Source organism: Equus przewalskii, chromosome 14 (assembly GCF_037783145.1).
Source record: "Equus przewalskii isolate Varuska chromosome 14, EquPr2, whole genome shotgun sequence".
NCBI classification, from domain to species: Eukaryota; Metazoa; Chordata; class Mammalia; order Perissodactyla; family Equidae; genus Equus; species Equus przewalskii.
Window position 1 is genome coordinate 12,141,468 of NC_091844.1, and position 21,640 is coordinate 12,163,107.

Genomic DNA, 21,640 nt, shown 5'->3' on the forward strand with positions numbered 1-21,640 from the left:
GTGTACCTGTTTCTCCTCTGAAAATGGGAGTGATAATATGTTCCTCATAGGGATGCTGAGGAGGCTAAATGAAGTAATCCAGAGGGTAGTTAGTAGCCACTTAATAAATGTTAGCAATTTTTACTACCATTGTCCTCCAGCAGAATTCATAGGCCCAATGGACCAATCTCAAAATCGGAATCTCCAGCCAGTGAATTCTCTCCTCCCGTCTGCTACAAGACGAGTCATCTCAGCCGCCAAGCACTTCCTGCCTTCTACCGACATGTGGGTGTCCTGTCCAGCTAACAAGACTGCATCTCCCTGAGCACAAGGACCGGGTCTAACACTTATCTAGTGGGCACTCAAATATTTTGCCAAGCGTATTTTTCCGCATGATTTTATTTTTAAGCATTATACATACATCTATAAGTGCACTATGATATACTTTATGTACATGGATTAGGTGGCTGCTACAGGACAAGTGCCTCCTGGGACATGATCTTCTACGAGAGTAAGGTGTGGAGGAAAACAGATCAACTCAGGAGATGAAAACTAGACACGGATACAAAGAATGGACACGATATCCCCACCGTCTCCTCCCTCCTAGGTGGTCACCCCAAGACAGAAGACGTTAGTTGAGGACAGACAGAGGCACTTGGGCAGTGGCTACAGCCACGCCACGTGCCCTAGACACTACGACACCCAGAGTGGAGACGTCCCGGTCACTGAACAGGTGAAGTGGCCCCTGCTGCCGCCTGCTTACTGGAGGACTCATCCTCTTGCCTCACAAAGACGTCAGAAAGATCCTTGTTTCCTTCCAGCTCTAGATTCTGAAGAAAGATCAAACACACGTGAACTTTGGTACACTGAGAACACCAGAATCAAAACAAATTCTAATCAAGGTAGCAAAGTAGTGACTACAAGAATGAGGTTTGTTCCAAGATTACAAGTAAAATTATGTCACAGCAAATATCATTTGCATGATAAAGCTGGTTCCAAATCCTTGCCAACCACAGGGCAAAAAACCCAAAAAGCAAGCCTTCTCTGGCTCTGGTTCTCCCTCTAAAGGGCCCAAGAGCTAAGCTGTTTGCCCTGGAAGGAGTAAGGGAAGTGGATGGGGAGGCCACCAGGAGCCCTGTCTACACGTGGCCTTTTCCAGGGCCTCCGCATCCTGCCCCATAAACCTCACCCCCTTGGTGACGTCCACAACAGCCTCTCGCTCTCCCATCTCTGCACAGGCCTTTTCCCTACCTCCCAATTCTTCCCCCACCCTCCTACCCCATGAATTCTCCACCAATCCCAGGCGATTGTTCCCTCAGACTAAATGATTGTCAGAAGTCCTTCTTGCTTAACTTCACCACCTCCCAGGGGTGACTTCAGCTTCCAGAAGTTGGTTAGCTTTGGCTAATGAGTCACACACTCCTGGCACTCAGGGCCATGGAGGCAGAGGGCCCGACATCTATCATGGATCCCAAGACCCATCACACCACACATCTGTTGGGGAAAGCTCGTGACCAGAGTGGCTGACAAAGAATCCAGACAGGAGTGAAAGACCAGGAGAAAGTAGGCCAAAAAGAGGACCATGCTCTGGCACTAAGAATTCGTGAGAATTCTCCTGGTGGCTCTGAGTTCTCACACATCTCTATGGATTAGCGTGGTGACTCTCAGGGCCAATGTTACCAGTCAAATCTCCTCAAACAGCCCACATCCAGGCCCCATAATGGCCTCAGCACTCAGCCCCACAGGTCATCTGGGGTCATCTCCCTCTTCTTCAAATGCTGAGCGCTCTGAGGCCCCTTAGAGAGAGACTCAATTACAGCAAAACAAGCAAAGCAGGCCCTGCTGCTGAGGGCAGCGGAGCAGCGCTGGAGCTGACGTGACATGGCCGGCCTTGGGGAAGCCAGGGCATGACAATGCTTCTGAGTAGTTCCATTGGCTCCGTTTGGCTGGGAAGCTAGTGAGGGCCAGAGGGCTGCTCTCTCACAGGGGAGGGCAGGTTTCCGTGGAGAGACACAACCCAGGGCAGCACTGATTCTCAGACTGGCCCACCTGAGTGAAACCTGTAACCCTCTTAAATTAGACTCCAGATAAGTTTCTGAGCTTTGGAGGCACCAGACATTTCAGGAGCCTGTGAGTGCCAGGAGATCACACGCAGCGGGAGACCCCCAGCACCTCCGTCCGTGAGGATGGTGTGCAATTCCAGCCTCCCCCAGAAAAGCTTAGCAGCGACACTTGTGAACGTCAGACAGCTGCATGGCTTGTGTGAGCCCTTCCTCAGATGGGGAATCCTCTTCAGAGCCACTTGTGGATTTCTTGTCAGGATAACGATAGATCTTTTTATTTGTTTTTTTTTCTCTTAGTCATTCTTTCTTCACGTAGTTTGCTTCTGACCTCAGATACTTTGGGCTGCGTCAGGAATCACATGGACACATTCTCACGACCATCTCCCACAACCACACACATGCTGCACGCCCCCCAGCCTTGCCGTCATGACTTCGGAACGGGACACGTCATCTCTCCAGTCAGCCACTGCTGCTCACTGCCTTTAACCAGCAGCCACGCGAGCTCAGCATTCCCCAGGCGCCAACCATCCACGATGGCTGATGCATAATTGTTCACTCTTGGGAGCTAAGTGGGGTTATTTTGTTCAGGCCTCAGTTGTGAATACCCAGATGGTGCTTTCAGGACCAACAGCACCACAGTCGAACACACACAGCACGTGGTCCGGCTCAGTGGCCCTGCTACATCTGTTCTCCACCCAAAATCGAAACTACCTTCTGCCAAATGGACAGTTTCTTCTTCAGCGAGGTCATGAGCTTAGAAACTGGCAAGAGAAAAAGTGGTCCCTGATTCCCGGTGGTAGGTCCACTGGGATTGGTTGGCAGCTGTGCTATAGGCCACCCTACAGGGGAACGTCCCTGCTTCGGGCCTGACAGTCAATCCAAAGCACAGCCAGACCTGGGAAATGGAGCCAATCATCACTGCTCTTGATTTCATTATGGGGCCAGAGGTCAGACACTGGCACACAGAAAATCCTGGGTGCTTCTACCAGCACCCCCTTTTTGCTACCACTCCATCACAATCTAATCAACCCTCTCAAACTGTACCTCAAGGTTCAGATAGGCATCACAGTCTAATACCGCCTCTCCCCTCCAGGGCAGAGCACCCGTCTAAGAGAAGGGTTAGAATCTGCCCTGGCAGTGACCAGTGGCAGCTAGGCACCACCAGCCCTAGTGATGCTCATGGCATATGCCACAGCCCAGGCCATGAGCCTCCACATCAAGTGCCAAAGTCAGTGTTAGGGACCAGCTGCCTGGGGACTCTGAAGGACATCAAGTCTCAAGCAGTATCAAACGTATGGGTTTACCGGCTGCCTCCCTGGGGTGCCTCCCAGGTAGTATCAAGAGGCTCCTAAGAAGACAATCTCTGCCTCCTCCTTCAGTAACTGCCCCATAGCTGCTCAGCTCTGTTGGCTGGCGTTGCACGATGAGGAGCCTGGCACACTGTCACAGTTGGCACTCCTGCTGTCACCTTCCTTGTGAAAGATATCTATTCCCAAGACTTTCACTGCTCTTGGTGGCTCCACCTTGCTGGCCGTTGCCTCCATATCTTAGTACTCTCTCTCCCTGCGTCTGTCTCCCTTTCATCCTCGCCTCTCCCCTCTCCCTTCTCTTGTCCACGTTTCCCATGTGTCTTGACTTTGGCGCTGGTAGAATTTGGCCTTTAAAGCCCTTGACAGCCAATGATATAAAAGGACTTGTGTTTTCAGGTTGGGAACTGAGAAATCACAATTTCAGTATCTAAAATTTTCCCATTTGGGTCCTCCTCATTATTTTCATTGCTAATCACACCTGATGGCCTTTTCCTAAGGTACTTCGAGGTGCCTGGTCAATCCTCTGGGTTAAAAGTATTGCATAAGTCACTGTATTTAAGATATCCTATGAGGTTGCCCATGAAAGATCTAATAAAAAGCTCAAACAGGTTGACACAAATAGAGAATACTCCTGTGCTTACCAGATTTACCCACCTTTTCATTGGCTAAATGTAGGAGGCAGGCAAAGGCCAGAGGTACAGAGAGGTTCTGAGCCATGACGGGAGGTAGGCTGCGAAACAAAGAGGTGAGTATTTAGCCAGGTCACTGCAATTCTACACGTGATCTTAGAGAAAGGCTGAGGAGCAATGCAATGCTAGAAACAAAGGCTCTTTCATCAACTGTAGACACACGTGTCCGATGAATAAACTAATGAGAAAGAAAGAAATGTTTCAGATACATTTTACAAGCAGGTTTGTCCAGTTTCTCATTTGGAAATAAAATATCGCCTATTCCATTCCAGCCATTGGTGCAGAAAAATGCCTTTTAAAGTTAGTCTATGTTAACTCATTTCTCAATGCAGAGAAGAGAAGAGCTGCTAGGAGCGTTAAAACAGCAGGCGGGGTGCAGGGGCTTGGGTCTCACTGACAGCCCAGGCTGGAGCACTCTCGGCCGGGACCCGGAGGAGACGGCAGCGTCCCCACGGTTGCTGGCACACACCTCTTCTGCAGGTCCTTTGTGAGCCTGCTGAGCGTCTTCCCGTTGGCCACCTCCACCGGCTGCTCCTCTTCCCCAGTTTCTCTGTGGTTTGCCTAACAGAAGGAGGACATTTACACATCACACATTTGGGACCAGGTCACTTTTGAGAGAGCAACATAAACTTGCAAAGTTGTATCTCCAAAAAGAAAAGTCTATATCTGAACAAAACCAAAACAATTTCTCAGTTATATTTTGAAGAAAAAAGATTCACAAAAGGGACTCAGTACCGCAGCCCTGGACCATGACACTGGCATTTACCAAATGATGGTAAACATGGATGTCAATGGCCAGCACAATCCCAGTAAAGGAAAAATTGCAAAAAGGCTTCTAAGGTCCCTGTGAAAAAAGGGAAAGAAATGACAAAACAACAAGCCATGACCACTTATAGCTTCAACTGGACTCCATAGGCAAGGGCAGCACAGAATCCACATCTAAAAGTAGACTTACGCTTTCCACTTACACACACACACAGGCACAAAACAGGGGCTGCCTCTTTGCTGGCAGGCAAGCAGCTATGAAAGGATGTGTCTGGTATTTGCACTAAAATAACTCAGAACGTGTACAGGTAGTGGGGACAGCACTGGGTGACACGATAGATAAAACACTGATAATTATTGGAAGTTGGTGTCCCTTACACTATTCTATGTTCTCCCCACTTTTAAATGTGTTAGAATAGTTTCTTAATATAAGGTTGGTTTTTTTTTTTTAAATAAACCTTTAATTAACCAGACTCCCTGGAGAAGAGAGTATAAGTTGTTTAAATTCAAAGGTTAAGCAGAACCCCCTTCCTACTTTTTAAAAAGCACATTTCTCTTACATTTGCATCCCATTCCATTTGAGTTTGATAAAACCTTGTGAATATGACAGAAGCTTTATCTGACATCCAAAACTACACAGCTCAGGGTCCTCGATCAAACCATGAATTTTCACTTCTCAGCCAGCAGGAGAGGGTATAAGAGAAGGGGTTGGGATTGGAAAGCTCAAAACATTCTCTGAGCAGAAGAGGAGATGGAGGGATTCTAGTTAACTCAGAGGTCCACTTAGTTGGAACAAGTTAATCAAGCTTTCACCTTGCCCTGAAGGAGAAAGAGACAATTTGACAGCATAATAATTTTTTTACATTTCTTTCCTGCTTAGAATACATTTCCCAAATCAGAATTATTAAATCAAAGGGCTTAAACATTTTATGGCTCCTGAGATGTTAGAAATGTGCTATCTAAAAGGGTCATTTATCAACTTAAATTGCACCAACAGCGAATAAGCAGTCCAATTTTTTCTCAACTCCATACTGAAAAACATTGATTTTAAAGCAGCATAAAGATGCTTTGTGTTTTTTGATTACCAGCAAGGCTGAATGACCTCCTGGGTACCAGTTTACCATCTGTATCACCTTTTGCGTGACCTGCCTGCTCATATGAGCAGTTCCTTTCTCTCTCAGAGGTGTGATGTCCTCCTCGTGTTTCTGAATGAACGCTCTCTGCATTAGCTAGACTCATCCTGCAGCCTTAGACATCAGCCGCCCCCTTCCTACATGCCAGGCACCTGGAGAGAAAGCATGACCCGTTACCTCGGCATCTGCTTGCTTTGAGGAGTCTGCCAGCAAATGCCACATGCTCTGCTTCAACTTCTTCATGTCCATCTTTTTGGCAGTCTTGGCATAATGAATTTCAATTTTATTTACCTGAAATAGGTATGTGACAAAGTAAAAGTAAGCAAATGAAAGAAACATTTACCATCAACTCAATATAAAATAAAAGTCTGGGCTCGAAGAAAATCTAGTTAAAACCACAGAGTCACAGAGCTTTCTTTGGACATACTAACATAGAGTCCCTCACTTCCATCTAATTTCTTTTTGATCAAGTATAATCTACATTAAAGCTAACCTGGCATTCCAGTGTGAAAGAGATAAATGAGTCCAATACATACGAAAGCACCAGGCCTGTCACCTGATATGGAACACATAGATGCTTAATGCACAAGAATTCAATGAACATGCCACAACTAGAAGGACCTGCAGCTAAGATACACAACTATGTACCAGGGGGGATTTGAGGAGATAAAGCAGGGGAAAAAAAAAAAAAAAAAGAATTCAATGAGTTGAATCTGGCCAAGATTTTCCAGAGCCAAATAGCTGGCCGCACCCAAGCAACACAGAAACCCATTTTCACTGCCTACAGCCTTCATTCACACAACTCTACTTGTGTGACTGGCTCACCCCTAGTCCTATGGTTGATCACGAACTTTGGAGAGATGCCTAGTTCCACACACGGCTAATTAGCATCAGCTCATTCCCTACAGCTCTATGCAAGAATCAGCCACTTGGAGAGCAATAGGTTAAAAGTGAGAAGAAAACAAATCAAGCTCAGACCAATACAGGAGGCAAATTAAACAGATCTCAGGCAAACAATATAAAATATAATTCTTGGGGCTGGCCCAATGGCATAGTGGTTAAGTTCACAAGTCCCACTTCAGTGGCCCAGGGCTCATGGGTTCAGATCCTGGGCATGGACCTATGCACCGCTCATCAAGTCAGGCTGTGGTAGCGTCCCACACACAAAATAGAGCAAGATTGGCACAGATGTTAGCTCAGTGACAGTCTTCCTCAACCAAAAAGAGGAAGATTGACAATGGTTGTTAACTCAGGGCCAGTCTTCCTCACCAAAAAAAAAAAAGAAAGAAAGAAAGAAAGAAAAAATATATATACACAAAATATAATTCTTGGCTTTATCTTTACCTTCTGAGGCTCCGCTACCAGATTGGACTCCCCGTAAGTGGTGATATCTAATCCTTGGACTTCAGGCAGGTCATCGTTTTCCTGTGTTGTCTTAGGTGGATGGTGAGGATCAGGTGTAAGGTCAAGGGTCCCAACTGGTCCCACAAATAAGTCATCTGACTCTTCAGAATCACTGTCTGCAGCCTGGGCAAGGAAACAGCTCAAGTTTGGAAGCAGCTGTCTGAGGGGCTTAGAAATACCTTCGAAACAGACTCTGTATTTACATACCAAGAGCAGAGCAGCAGTGAGTCAAGCCTCAGATGGACTTCTAGGTGCCTCTAGTTATCTTCCTGTTGCACATAAACCCTACTAGGGAGGTACCTATTGACTAAGACCTCTGGAGTGAGAAAAGGAACTCAATAATCGCAACTGCCACAGTGTCCCCTTTGCTTCTAACAAATCTAGGATTCCATTTTACAGAAAGTATTCCTGAAACACCAGAGATGTGACGTGTTGGCCGGCTGGCAGCAGGTGAGAAGTTGTTCTGGGACGGAGCCCAGTGGGAACAGATCAGATCTCTGGGGTGGGGCCCAGGAACTCGTTTTTTAATAGGCTCTCCAGGTGAGTCTTACACACACTCAAAGTTTGAGAGGCACTGGTCAGAGATCAGTCTGGGTTTCACAAAAATATAACCACCTAACTCTCCTCCGAGTGAGAAAATAAGGTGAATAAACTCTTCTTCCAATTCTTTTCCCTTTCCCCACACACAGGGACAAGATGAGGCCAATATTTCCCCATCTGTGACTTACATTTGCTGTCCCACCTGCAGACTCACATGGAATATTGAGATTATTTAGTCTAACCAAGGTCTGAAGATGAAGGGTAGCTTGCACAAGTTCACAGCATGAGAACCAAAGCAGAGCTCCAAGCCTGGTCTCCTGAGATGTACCTCATTAGGACACACCATCTTCATATATATATGTTTTGTTTCCCCAGGCAAAATATTAGTTCCTAAGAGCAGGAAGAGTGTTTCTTTTCCTCTGAAATCCCAAAATAGCCAAAAAGAGTGCTTTGCACAGGTGAAGACTCCCTCTCACGTTGACTGGCTTCCTGGAGTACATCCACCTTTTCCTGCACGCAGGGCTCAAAGTAAGGCAGGCCAAGGTGGTGGCTGTTGTCTCAGCTCTGCTCAGTACCCTGAGGCCTGGGGCAGGGCAGGCAGCCGTAAATGCCGTGTGATTCAGCATTTCCTACAGCCTTCCAATATAGAGGAAAGGGGCAGATGGGGAGCAGGAAAGAGACTCTTCTGCTTAGGAGAGAGGACGAGCTCTTCCCCCTTTACCTGTAATCCAGGGCAGAAGTTGGAGGTGTCGTTCGGGTTGTTGTAATCATAGTCTCCAATTTCTTCATAATGCACGGTCCCTGTCCTCTCGCCTTGGGCCATTCTAAGTAACTAGAATGAAAGAAAGAACAAGTACAGAAAGCAATTTCTAGAAAAGCAGCTACTACGAGAGGTTGGGGAAATAATCTTAGTCCCTACGGTCAATGTCCTAAAATTTTAGAGTTGTGAGGGCCCTGAGAAGTCATCTAATCCAACCGACGTTTCAACTGCACACTTCCGTGCTAGAGCAAGCCCAGCGTGGCAGGGTGCAGAGCCTGCGTCTGTCCCACACGAACCAGAGCAGCTGGGTTGCAATTAAGTCTGCACACAATTTTATTTGAAAAAGGGTTCCTTCATTAAAAATAAAACTGCCCATAGCTATCTGAAAAGAAGTCAACTTGCTGCTGCTTGAACAGTTCTGATAGGAAACTCGATCACTGGTGTCAGTCATAAGCAGCCTGCCCACTCGTGGGGCCATCACTGCTCCCTACACAGCTACAGGGAGAAACACCCAGCTCTTCTCCCAGTCGTTACACCCACGGTCTCTTATTCCGCCCTCCAGAGCCTCGCAGAACAGGTCTGTCTCCCCTCTTGGGAGTGCCTATTGACCACAGTCCTTCAGATAGTTGCAGACCCTTAGACCAGTGACTTTTACCTGGCATATGTGTCTGTGGGGTGAAGAAAATGGGGTTAAAGGTGCGTACAATTTACAAAAGCACACTGAATATTTTAATAGAATGATATACTCCAAAAGCAGCCAAAAAACAATGTTTTTGCAGTACAAATCCAAAAATAATATTAAACATGGATATTTATTGAATTAAGAAATGCCCACTTTCTTCCACTGTTCCTCGTGACACAATTCCTAAATGCCTATCCATCTGGAATACTCTCCTCTGGACACACTCTAAGCTGTCCACAGCCTACAAGAGATGTTTCAGGAAGGATATGTGCCCACTCGTGTGTTGGCTGGTTGCTATCAGAATCACCCTTTAAGATGTTAAACTGGATGAATGGTTGATCTGTATGGTCTCTAGCCATACAGAATGTTTAATAATCCAGGGTTTACTTTCCAGTGTTCAACAGGCATTTCCTACTACTGCTCTGCTGGAAGGATGAGGGATCTCTGGCTCTTGCTGCTTGGCTGCCCTACTACACACAGGGAAACTTGGTCCTGTGGATAATCAGACGGAGAAGTTCTTTTCTCTATAAGAAACAATTATGGGAAAAATAAAAACCCAAAAATCCACCCCTGGAGTGCAACGATCCAATGACTTTGTTCTATCACCTTCACTTCTGAAAATGCAAATTACCACTTAGGCCAAATTCTTCAAACGCTCAAAATAAGGGCTGGAGGGAGGGAAGGTGGCTTTTGGCACAGAAGACCGCTGGAGGCTGGGCCAGGTTTGGCGAAGTGTCCTACTATCTTGCTTCAGCTCCCAGCAGCTTGGCTTGCTCCTCTGCCTCAGCACTGTATTTTCAGATTAGAGCAAGCTGCTGCTGGCATCTAACCAATCCTGACCGTAGCCATAGCTGCTACTACTGCTACCATTTTGCATCTTTCTGCATTTTTTTCTTTTTAGTGACAAAAATTGACACATAACATTATATTAGTTCTTTCTACACTTTAAAGAGTATTTCTGTTAAATGAATAGTATTGATTAAAAAGAAAATTATATCAGGGTTGGTTTATAAAAACAGAATGTGAGATATCAATGATTTCAGGGAACTGTTTACATATCATTAAGACCTTGTAGAGAAACAGGCAAAATGAGGAAGAAGAAACCGTAAGCTGTTTGTATACCTGACACAAGATGAAAACAACCAGGAACGCAAATGAGCAGAGTCCAGATAAAACAGAACTTAGCATGAACCACTGCCTGGTTACCTAGCAACAGGACATGCGCTTGCTACTAGCATCACCAAAAGAGCCACAGGCAAACAAAGTGAAGAGGCAAACGAAGTGAACAGTAATTGAGGTGTCGCAGTGGGCTTGAGTCTCCACCTAGATCATGAGGGAGGCAACGTGGGCTGGAGAGGACATCTGGCTAGTGAATCCACAACTTCAATGAGAAAGTGAGAGAATCAAGAAATAACTAACATCTTGTAAAAAATTCAACAAACGATTTTATGTTTATCCCTCTAACATTTCAGCATGTAGGCCGGCCTCAGTCCATCTAGCATCCTAACCAGGTGAGGTACCTCCAAATCTTTAGGTGCCTCTAGCTTATAAGCTTTTCCCTTTAGTTTTGATCTTTCAGTTTGATCCCTTTAGACTTGATCTTCCAGTAACTCCCCTTGGCTGACACACATTCCTCCTTACACCCTGTCCTTTTCCTCAAAGGCACTGTCTGACAGTCATGCTACCAGCCACTTGATACCTCCAATGATATAAACAAGCTCAACAACAGTGGCCTTGAGGAAGCAGGAGCAGCCTTACCCTGGTGCCTGGTTTGAGATGCAGCTGGACAAGATCATTAGTCTCGTAGTGGAAATCCGTAGGAAGAGTGGTGGCTCTCCAACTCTGGTTCTCTAAAGTGGACTTGGACAGAATAGTAGCAGCCTAGTAATTAAAAAAAAGAAAAAAGTAGTTTTTAGGTGTCTTTAATAAAAATGGTCAACTTTCTTTTTGGAAGGAGCTTCAGCACTAGTCTATCATCAGAGTTTCCAGTTCTGTATAAAAGAGTAATTTTCCTAGACATTTTTCATATTCTGAACTTGATTCTCTGTGCCACTGAGTTTGGGACTGTTTCTCAATTCCTCTAGGGATGAAGGGAGAATGAAGCCATATGTTTACTCTAAGAGTTAAATTTACAACGAATTTTTAAAAATCACATCTAAAATGGAAAGAGGAGTGCAAAGAGTAATTTAAGGAGGCACAAATGATAAATCCAGCACAAACCTTTGTTTTTTGAAAATACACATCAAAGTCAATATCATCATCAAAGTCGATTTCAAAATCTTTCTTTGTACTCTTCTTTCTGTTCTCTGCTTGTGAGGCAGCATCGTCTGCAGAAATGGACACAGATGTCAACACTGTTCACCTTTGAGGCCTACGTTACTTACCCCCTCCCAAGATCTACTGACAGCCTTATCAGCTGTAAGACAGCATTTATGTCTGAGCATCACAACACACCAGGAAAGGCAAATCATTTACCTAATTTTCATCCGTAACTTATAATTTGTGTTTTTGCTAAAACACAATAAAGGGATATGCTAATTAATCCCTTCTTTTCAAAGACAGAATGCAAACACATGACGCTGGCAGAGCCCCTCAGAGGTCTGCAGTGTACTGCCTTGTGCAGTAACTCACGTGGGCCCTCTGAGCCCGGTGGTCATTCCCACCTATGGCCACTGTTCGAAGTCACGGGGCTGCTCGTGGGTAGGACAAAGTCATGAGCCCCGCCTTCCTGACTCCAGGTGCTCACTCTTCCCACTCAGAGGCCTCAATCTCAACTGACCCCTCATCCTAGACCGGGCCAACTGACTGCCCAAGCCGGAGGCTGGCTTATCTCTGTATGCTTCTTCAGCTTATCAGGAGATGCAATAGGACAACGACTGGCATTTCCCTTCCTCAACTGAACTACTGACTGGCTGGTCATCTACATGATCTCTTTTCTTCAAGTTTCATCTAGAAGTACATACGTTTGTGTCGGGGTCTAAAGCGCCAGTGATCCGGGCCAGCCCACATTGACATGGTACGGGGACTGAAATAAGAATATTCTCCAGGTTTCATGGAAAGAAGAGGGCACATGGTCCTAATGTCTCCATCCCCAAGGGGAATCATTTCTTCCCTGTAAACACATGAAATCATGTTCTTACATGTACAGTGACATCCATGTCGATATTCATAATTGTGTATTTACATGTAAGGCAGCATATGATACAGGTGAAGGCTCTTCCTGCCTACCTTTCCACAAATGAGCCACATTTCTAGAGGAAGCCCAGTATAAATACTTCATCACAACTCCTGAGCCTGTACTTCATCCAAGTGTTTTTGCTTCTCTTAATTTTATAACAATATGATCATACCTACACAAATACTTTGGATATTTCAAAGGGCTTCATAAAATACAAGTTTACCCATGTGAGAGACAAGAAAACAGAGGTAGAAAGAAGTTCAGTTTTTACACAAGACTACACAGCTAGCAGGAGAGCAGGGAGTTGGCCACAATTCCCTGAATCCCAGCTTCAGGCTCCCTGCCACACGGATGACAGTATCTCATTCTTTCTTCACCGTCCTTCTGTAAATGACGGCTCCACTAGCCCTGCTGTGGTTCCTACTAAAAGTGAAAAAGATGCTACTCTAATCTATGTCCCCCAGATGACTGGGATCCCCCATTCTCCATCTGCTCAGCCATCTAGCTCAAATCTTTGCTGCGTGAGACGTGTCTAACTGGCGGGTCCAGCATGGTGGCTTCGGTTTGGTTTTTCACTCTTTCTGCCCAGGTACTAGAATGTGAAGGAGCTTTCTCCTAAAGGCCTCTGACTCAGCAGAAAGCACATCAGTGCTGCTACACTGCCCTCTGAAGGTAAAGACAACAGGGAAACTTCAGACGGTGACGGGCTTTTACCTGTATTGAGCCATAAATATCAATCCTCTATATTACGCCTTATGGAATAAGCTAAAAAAGCTTTAAAAGGGGACTTTGCCTTATCTATAGAATCTTTTCTTAAAAACCAGGAAACTGTATTTTTGTGTAATTAATAATTTAAAAAATGAAAATATACTAAAAAATTCACATTTCTAGTCTAGTCTGTAGAATGCCTAACCTACGTTATCAGCTAGACTGTATGCATGGTGAACTCCAGGAGGCGAAAGAAGACAGCTTCAGCAGCATTCCCTCAATTCTCATGGATACTCTTCTGTTAAAGTTTTGGCAGTTGGGCTGAGAACTTATTGGGAACTTACGGGCAAAGCTATAAAGAGCTTGGCTCCCATCCTCTGAGAGTTGGGGGTCCAAAGCTGGCCTGAGGCCCTGGAGGCTTGAACTCTAGCCATTTAATAATTCTCTCAATACACAATGCTATGTGGAGGGCACCCTACTGGTCCCAACTCCCCCACTCAACAACTAACTTAACCCAGTCTCCCCATCAAACTTCTCTAATCCCTGTGGAGGAGCTCTTTATTTCTTCTACACACCCACCCCAGGCCCCAAACATACAGCCTTTCCTTCTATTCAGCACCAGTTCAGTCATGCTGCACTAAAACCTGCAGGTCAACGGTTTCCTCCCAGCTGGCTCCTAGCACATCACCCCACACGCAGCAGAATGCCTCATTCTTGCAGGCACGGAGCAGGCTGTGGTCTTTAACCACAGTGAGCCTCTTATAAAGGCGTGTGTGCACACTGAGACCAGCTAGAGAACACCGGGCCCACTGCTGCAGGACAGAGGAGTGCAGCCAAGATGCTCTTGGACATAAAGCACTTTCTCAGACGTATCCTTCTTAATGTATGATGTGCACACTTGTCAAAGTGTTGCCATCCAGGGACCAATAACATGGGGCATCTTATGTAACACTGTATTTATAATTTGGCTTTGCCCCTACCCCACCTTGAGCTAAAGAAGCCCTCAAAGACCCTGGGTGCACAGAACAATCACCCAGGGACATTTGGGAAAGTAGTGATGCAGAGCCTGGCCTCAGAGACCCTCAGTTAAGTGGTCTGGGGTGGAGCCTGCCATCCAACGCCCATTATGTGCAGCCAGGATTGGTCAAAGGTGCTGGGCGAGTCCCAGCTCCACCCTATTGCTTAAGCCCTCCGAGCTTGTTTTCCCATCTATAAAATGGGGATAACAGGACCAGATTACAGGTTGTCACAAGGATTGATTACATTTTATACATAAATGATGTGAAATAATGCAGGTAAGGTACCCGGCACTGTGTCTGGCACAAATCCAGAGCAATAAGGTACTCAATAAACATCAGATAGTACTATTATCATCTAGTCTCAACCCTTCATTTTATGGATGAGAAAAAGACCCTAAAAGGTAATGCCACTTACCCCACATCTCACAGCTATCCATGGCAGAGTCAAGTCTTCAGTTTAAACACTTCCTGAGCTCTCAGGAAAGGCCAGCATCATACCAAGGGTAGGGGATTTCAAGATGGACAAAACCTGAGACTGGAATCTAAGCCCCTGCCCTTAATGCACTCAGTAGGATGGATTCCAAGATTTTGTTCTGTTCGAAACTTGGGAGAGAAATGGAGACTTTTGTGCAAAATTTGCTCAAAATAACCATCTATAGTTATAAAAAAATGAAAATGACTACAGCCCTTTGCTACCCTCAGTTCCTCAGATGTCACCTCACTCTTTAGGAAAAGCGATAGCTCCTTTGACATTTGAAAATGATATTAAAAGACCTCATCCCACCAACTGGCCTACCATTTCTCACCTCTTAGAAGATAGGTTGGGAGCAGACACAAAATTGCAGGTATACCGATAGCACAAATCAGTGAGGAGGGAGCCCACAGACCTAGATGGGTAATTTTGCCTTGAGGTGCCAAACGTTCAGTCCCTCGACCTCTACTTGGATTTGAAGAGACATTATGAATCTGATCATTTCCCACCTTGGCAGAAAAATTGAGCTCAAGAAAGCAATCTCTTATCCTGGACACAGTCAAGCAATGCTCTTAAAGGGATTTTTGCTTCAGTGGGAAACTATAGGACAACTTCTAAAGTTTTACCCCTACTAAGCCAGCTTGGCTGTCCCCAGTCCTGGGCTTTCAAAGCTGCTGCCAAAGGCCCAGGAGTTAGCAGAGTGTCTGCTCGTTCTAGCGGAACGTCCTACATCCAAACCCATTCAAAACCTTTAGAGGCCCTCGGCTCTACAGCATTGTGGGGGCCCGCTTCCAAATGATATCCAAAATTAAAACAGTATCAATCTATTAAGTTATATACAAGCCAACAAAGTTCTGATTTTTCTTATGATACTTCCTAGAATAATTAAAAATTTAAATCACTATAGACCAATTCTCCCACCTCCCCTCCCACTCAATATGCTCAATTTGCTTCTTTCATTTTCTCTGCTCCGGGGGCCGGCCCGGTGGTGCAGCAGGTAAGTGCGCATGTGCCGCTTCGGTGGCCCGGGGTTCGCTGGTTCGGATCCCAGGTGCGGACATGACACTGCTTGTCAAGCCATGCTGTGGTAGGCGTCCCACATATAAAGTAGAGGAAGATGGGCACGGATGTTAGCCCAGGGCCAGTCTTCCTCAGCAAAAACAGGAAGATTGGCAGCAGATGTTAGCTCAGGGCTAATCTTCCTCAAAAAAAAATTTTTTTCTCTGCTCTGCTCATGCCCGGTCTGTCTATCTGATAACCCAGCACTGCCCAACCCCCTCTCTGCCTGACCTTTCAGGCAGGGGCCACTTTTTTTCTCTAAGCAACACACAAGCCTATTTCTGTCTATAACTGATCTGGAGTGATTTAGTCAAAAGCCAGACTAAATGCAGTGTCGAGAGGGAATGCGCTCCATGCTACTAAAATGCAAGCGGTAACAACGGCCAGCACTGAAGCAGCTACTATATCCCTGGTACTTTGTTCCAGCACTTTACATATTTCAGTCCTACCTAAACTCCTGCAATGTCAGTTTTATAACCAGTTACTGGCTGAGCAAACACTCAAGGCAGGTGTGATTCCACCGTGAGTCAGAATGGCTCGGCCTGAGTGGACAACTCGGCGCACGAGTCCAGCCAATCACAGAGATGAAATTAGATTGTCCCAGCAGGGACTCTGTTAAGAACTACGGGAAACTCCTATGGGAACAATTCCCACAGTCCTGACAGCCTTACTGGCAGCTCTGAACGTGGCAGGGCTCCTCTGAGCTCCTGACTTCTTCGGGATCCCCAGCTGTGGTGTGGTCAGGTTCATCATTATCATCAAAGTCGTCCTCCAGGGGCCCCTTTGGGAAGTCCCCGCAGTCACTCTCCTCCACCTCGGCGTTGATGTCGAACACCTCGTCATTCTTCTTAAACTTGTCTACCAGGGCCGACACCGACTGGAGGGGAGAGAGGCTTCTCTAGTACTCCCCTTCCCCAGAGACTCCCCAGTCACCGCCGGGGGAACGGCCTCACTGGACGTGCCTTCTCCCCCTAAATTCCAGTTTCCAGCCTCCTCCCCTCCCCATCCCCCAGGGCCAGTGTTCTCATGACAGTAAAGCGCTGAGGAAGTTTATATTGTGTGGCACAGGATGAAGCTGTATTGTTATTAGGCACATTTTCTAAAACATGGAACAGGAATCTGTATCCATTAACTGCATGTTTAGAGAAAGCAGTTTTCCATGGAGATCATTTATTTTGGAAGTGGTAGTAAGCAGGCTAAAGGGGGCCATGCTAAAAATACACAGAGGAAAGCTTTACACATGACAATTTCTCAGGAAGCTCTGTGCCAAGGGACTCGACCCCAAAGAGCAGGAAATTCCTCGAGCTTGACAGCAGCCTAAGACCAAAGGCCACTGGGATAACCATGTTCAAGAGTAAACCTGATAAAAAATGTGCACCCAGAACGGCAGGGCTGCCTCACCCTAGGGAAGCAGAGAAGAGGGGACACGAAGCAGATCTCAGGATTCATGTGGCTACCTAGTGCTCCTGCTGGAGTTCATAACCCCATTCCTACCCCCCAGGTTTTGGTCCCTAAAGAAGTGCCAAAGGAAATATTTTCTGTACTCTTGGCTAAATAAAAATAACGCCACAGTTTTGGTTCCCATTGGGCAGAACATGTCTTGGGCCATCTCACTGAAACCACCAGCTGTTGGAGAAAGGCCCAGAGCCTTTAGAAGTCCAAAAGTTGACCACACCTCATTATGTGTTTCACTGTCCCAATTAGTGAACTGGAAGCCGGCCAGGGAAGGGCAGATCTGGCGATCTTCGGCACACTGCTGCAAGGGCGCTGGAGGACAGGAAGATTGCACAGAGATCAGAGGTGGATGCAGCACACGCTTCACGCCCTCGGAACGACCAGAGCAGCACTGAGGAGAAGAGAGGTACAGTCCCCTCTTGTTCTCTGGCACCAAGCTCTGTGTCACAGACTGCTCTCCAGGGACAGGGCAGATGCTCAGGCACAGACCCACGCTGGAGGCGGGCTCCACACTGGCATTCCAAGACGTGGCAAACACTAGGGTAGAAACCTGAAGCACCGGCATTTGACTCTGAAATGGACTCCATGCCCGTGCGGGAAACAAAAACCCTTCCTTCCAGAGTACTGAGAGCACAACCAGTCAGCGATGCTGCTTGTCTCATCCCAAACTGAGTCAGCTACGGATTACCCTCCTCAAAGGAAAAGCGGCCCAGCTGAGAGCATAAACTCGAAAAATAGGCTCTTAGCACAAAATAGTTAAACTTCGCAAAATTTAAACAAGAGAAAGGATGAGAAGGGGCACCGTAGCATCTGTGTGTGTTACCGGAGAGGGAGGATCAAGTTCACACAACACACAAAAATGATTCCACACTCGAACAGCGATGCCATTCTCGCCTGGCCTCCAACCTCACCTGTGCCTGTCACAACATTCTCAGATGATCCCCCCGGGGTGGGGCCGGGGCGCACATGGAGGGGTAGGGGGTGGGAGGGAGGTTAAAATCCTCACCAAGATAGTACAAGGGGCTGACAACAGGACAGGGCCATTCTCAGAACACCACAGAGGAGTCTGAAAACAATTCACAATACCTCTTCTCCTCAGGACCCCCTGGATTGGTAACAAATAAGAACAAGACCTCTCTGGCTCAGCAAAACTCTCCTAAAGCCCCTTTCCCAAGTCCAAACTCTGACCCTGCAGGGTTAGCCCAGGCTCCAATACGTGACTGAGAACCGGCTGCTAACGGGGCACCTGAGGGGTGGGGCACGTACACACCAAGAGCAACAGTCACATTAGCCACCGCTGTCTTAGACTCCCTGCTGCAGAGAGGAGGGAGAGCTGGTTTCTCAGGAAAAGATGCCCAATTTGGCATTCTGGAAGAACCTTCTGAGTAACTGAAATAAGCAACATAAGGGCACAATGGGCTTACCACACCCCATGGTTTTATGCAAACTTTTCTGATGGCTGAAATGCTCTGGTGAAAGGTGTCACGTGTACTTACCTTTTAAATCCGTCATGTCCACCCAACCTAAATCTGGGAAATCGAGAGGGGCCTCAGTGGAGAGCACCCGGACATCGGAAGGAAAAAGCAGCTCACTCCTGTAGTCGTGGCAGTGGAGGGTGGAGAGAAAGACTCCTGCTGTGCTGCACTCATCGAACGAGGCTATAGTCCTCTGAAACATGGGGTCAACCTGAGCACAGAAACAGAGAGGACCGAAGAATTATGGGATGCAGCCAAAGCAAATACAAAAGCTTGTTCACTGGACCCTGCTCACACACAGCTGCATATACTGGACCGAAATGTCTGCGCAAGATCAAGAGTGCAAGGGGCTTTCTAACTGATCAGGTGAAATCCCATCCTGACAGATACAAATTCGAAAGAAAGGCTGCACGTGGTCAGATGAATTGTATATCGCTCCAATACACAGTAAACAGTAACAAGCTTATACTGTGTCAGTCTGCTTACAATATACCTGGACTCAGATCCTTCTGCTGGTCCCTTTCCACAAGCCACTGTTTGTAAATGGCTAGCTGTAGAGGAATGCTATCACAACCAATTCTGCTGACTTAAAAAAAGCCTGTGTGATGGATCTGTTCGCAAGATCCCATTATTCCTCTGAACAGAAATATTTTCAAAAATTTGGAAGAACAAAACCAAGAGACCTAGGAAAGGACAGGCAGAGTCAGCAGGGCTAGACAACTGGGTAAAACATGGGAGAGGCTGTAAGAAGGCCCCCGAGACTGGATCAAGGAGCAGGAGTGGAGCGGCCACGTGACAACAACCCCAAAGGCAGAAGAGGACACAGGGCATAAGAATAAGAACAGAGGGGCTGGCCCCGTGGCCGAGCGGTTAAGTTCGCGCGCTCCGCTGCAGGCGGCCCAGTGTTTCGTTGGTTCGAATCCTGGGCGCGGACATGGCACTGCTCATCAGACCACGCTGAGGCAGCGTCCCACATGCCACAGCTAGAAAGACCCACAACGAAATATACAACTATGTACCGGGGGACTTTGGGGAGAAAAAGGAGAAAAATAAAAAATCTTTAAAAAAAAAAAAAAAAAAAGAATAAGAACAGAGCAGGCACATACATGTGTGGCGAGAGGGCAGAAGCCACCTGGGACTCCAGAGGTGGCCGTATGACAGGGAATAGGTTTGGTACTGGGTTCACAGGTCTTCTTGATGTCTTAGGATGTGGTTACTATGAAGAGTGGTGGCCTTGGATATGACACAGAAGTGGCTCTCTGGCTCTTTCCTGGCCCCCTTACCTCTGACCCCGACCCCACCAGAACTGAGATTCTCCTCTCACCTTCCCGATAAGCCCGTCTCACCATCCTCCTAGTCCCAGAGGGGCACATATGTCACCTCCACGTTCTCCCCGTCTCCTTACCCCTCACTCAGTCAGTCACACGGCCTGGTACCTTTCCTCCTGGTGTGTCTCTACCATCTATTCCTCCCTTCCCACCCCCAGTGCCACCAATACAACCCTGGCCTGAGTGAACCTGTGTCCCTGCAGGGTCTCTCCCGTTTCCTGTCCTAAAAACACCAGTGCTGTTACTCCCGTTCCCTTCCTCAAATGCTGACCAGAGCAATGGTTCCCCACCTGGAGCCCCACACCCCTAGAGGTCTTGTGCGAATAGCTAATGAAACTCAGCATTTCAAAGAGTCAACATGGAAACTGTACACTGACTCGCATTAAAGCTGGAAACACTCAGATAACTTTCCTCACTTTTGTCCAGAATTAAATCATGCCAGTGTGAGAACAATGGTTCTATCATGTAAATTAGATCTGATTGATATCTTTGAAAGTAATTTGACGGACAATGAACTATTGCTGACTACATAGTTTGGGTAGATGAACCTTTTGAAACTCGGGTCCACAGCAAGGAAGAGAGACGGTAAAAGAAGGCCTTGGTAGACAACACACTGCATGGTAATGTGCAGGGTCGTTTCAGCCTTATGAGTAGATCATCAGCTCTAGCCACACTTGTCACCGTCCAGCTCCCTAAAGAACTAGAACCTTCCTGTTTTGGGGCCCTTGCTCATGCCTCTGCCTAGAATCACCTTGTTGGCAACGCCCACCTGACAAATACCTATGCTTCCCTTTAAGGCCCAGTTCAAACTTCACCTCTCCCATAAATTCTGACCTCCACCCACTGACCTCCTATAGCTTGTGCCTTGAACTTCCTTGCACTGTACCTATCTGTGCTCTCGTCGCCTAAGGAACTGGAGCATAATCAGGTTGGAACATCCCAGGACAGCAAGCATTTTGCACAGTCGAGAGCTGTGCCTAAAATAGATCAGCTCATACACAAACTAGTGTTCTCCACTGGTCTAGACACACCCACAGAACATCTGCTTTCTCATCTCCGTGCCACCTCCAAGAGAATGCGAGTTCAAGCAACCGTTGAAACTTCAATAAGTCTGGGACAATCCCTTCCCCTTTTTGAATCTTCTGTACTTTTGGCTGTTACAAGTTTATGACAGATTACAGAGCAAAGAAAGCTTTACAGAATGGGGATACATGGCGCTTCTTCAAGACTCTTGATTTCACTTGGCACGAATACACCACGGCCTGACCAGCGCAGGCTCGGAGGGAACAGTGCTGAGTGCTCTCGTTTCCTCTTTCTAACAAAGAGAGAGGCTCGTGTAAGCCTCCTTAGGCTCCCCAGAGTTGTGTCTACCTGGTAAGAAAAAAGATGGTTGGAAAACAATTTCTAACCATACTGTTAAATCGAACATTTCACTGTAGAACCAGAAGCAAAAGCAAGAATGATAGTGAAACAAATATTCGGATTATCTGAGAAGAGGAAAAACCAAGGAGAATTGGGGAAGGCAGGGTGGGAGATGATTTCATGGCTACCCTCAGATGTGCCCAACATAGACCAGGGATAAAGCACTTCACCATAACTGAGTCACTAACACAAAACCCGT

At 46.7% G+C, this 21,640-nt stretch overlaps 1 protein-coding gene across 15 annotated transcripts in view; it reads right to left on the bottom strand.

Annotated features, from left to right (window-relative positions):
- Window positions 1–360: 360 nt before the first annotated feature.
- NCAPH (non-SMC condensin I complex subunit H) overlaps window positions 361–21,640 on the bottom strand; it is a 34,040-nt gene continuing 12,760 nt past the window's right edge. For 9 of the 15 annotated variants that reach the window (XM_070573565.1, XM_070573561.1, XM_070573552.1 and 6 more), the window contains 12 exons: window positions 18,713–18,902; window positions 17,437–17,528; window positions 16,433–16,638; window positions 12,289–12,437; window positions 11,546–11,652; window positions 11,084–11,206; window positions 8,605–8,715; window positions 7,284–7,466; window positions 6,117–6,230; window positions 4,511–4,602; window positions 4,007–4,082; window positions 361–809 (listed from right to left, as the gene is read on the bottom strand). In XM_070573565.1, coding sequence (XP_070429666.1) covers window positions 702–809; window positions 4,007–4,082; window positions 4,511–4,602; window positions 6,117–6,230; window positions 7,284–7,466; window positions 8,605–8,715; window positions 11,084–11,206; window positions 11,546–11,652; window positions 12,289–12,437; window positions 16,433–16,638; window positions 17,437–17,528; window positions 18,713–18,902 — 1,551 coding nt within the window. In that variant the 3' untranslated portion in view covers window positions 361–701. Of the gene's footprint in view, window positions 810–3,993; window positions 4,083–4,510; window positions 4,603–6,116; window positions 6,231–7,283; window positions 7,467–8,604; window positions 8,716–11,083; window positions 11,207–11,545; window positions 11,653–12,288; window positions 12,438–16,432; window positions 16,639–17,436; window positions 17,529–18,712; window positions 18,903–21,640 lie in introns of all 15 variants that reach the window. The other 6 variants (XM_070573557.1, XM_070573556.1, XM_070573564.1 and 3 more) reach the window with 1 other exon arrangement.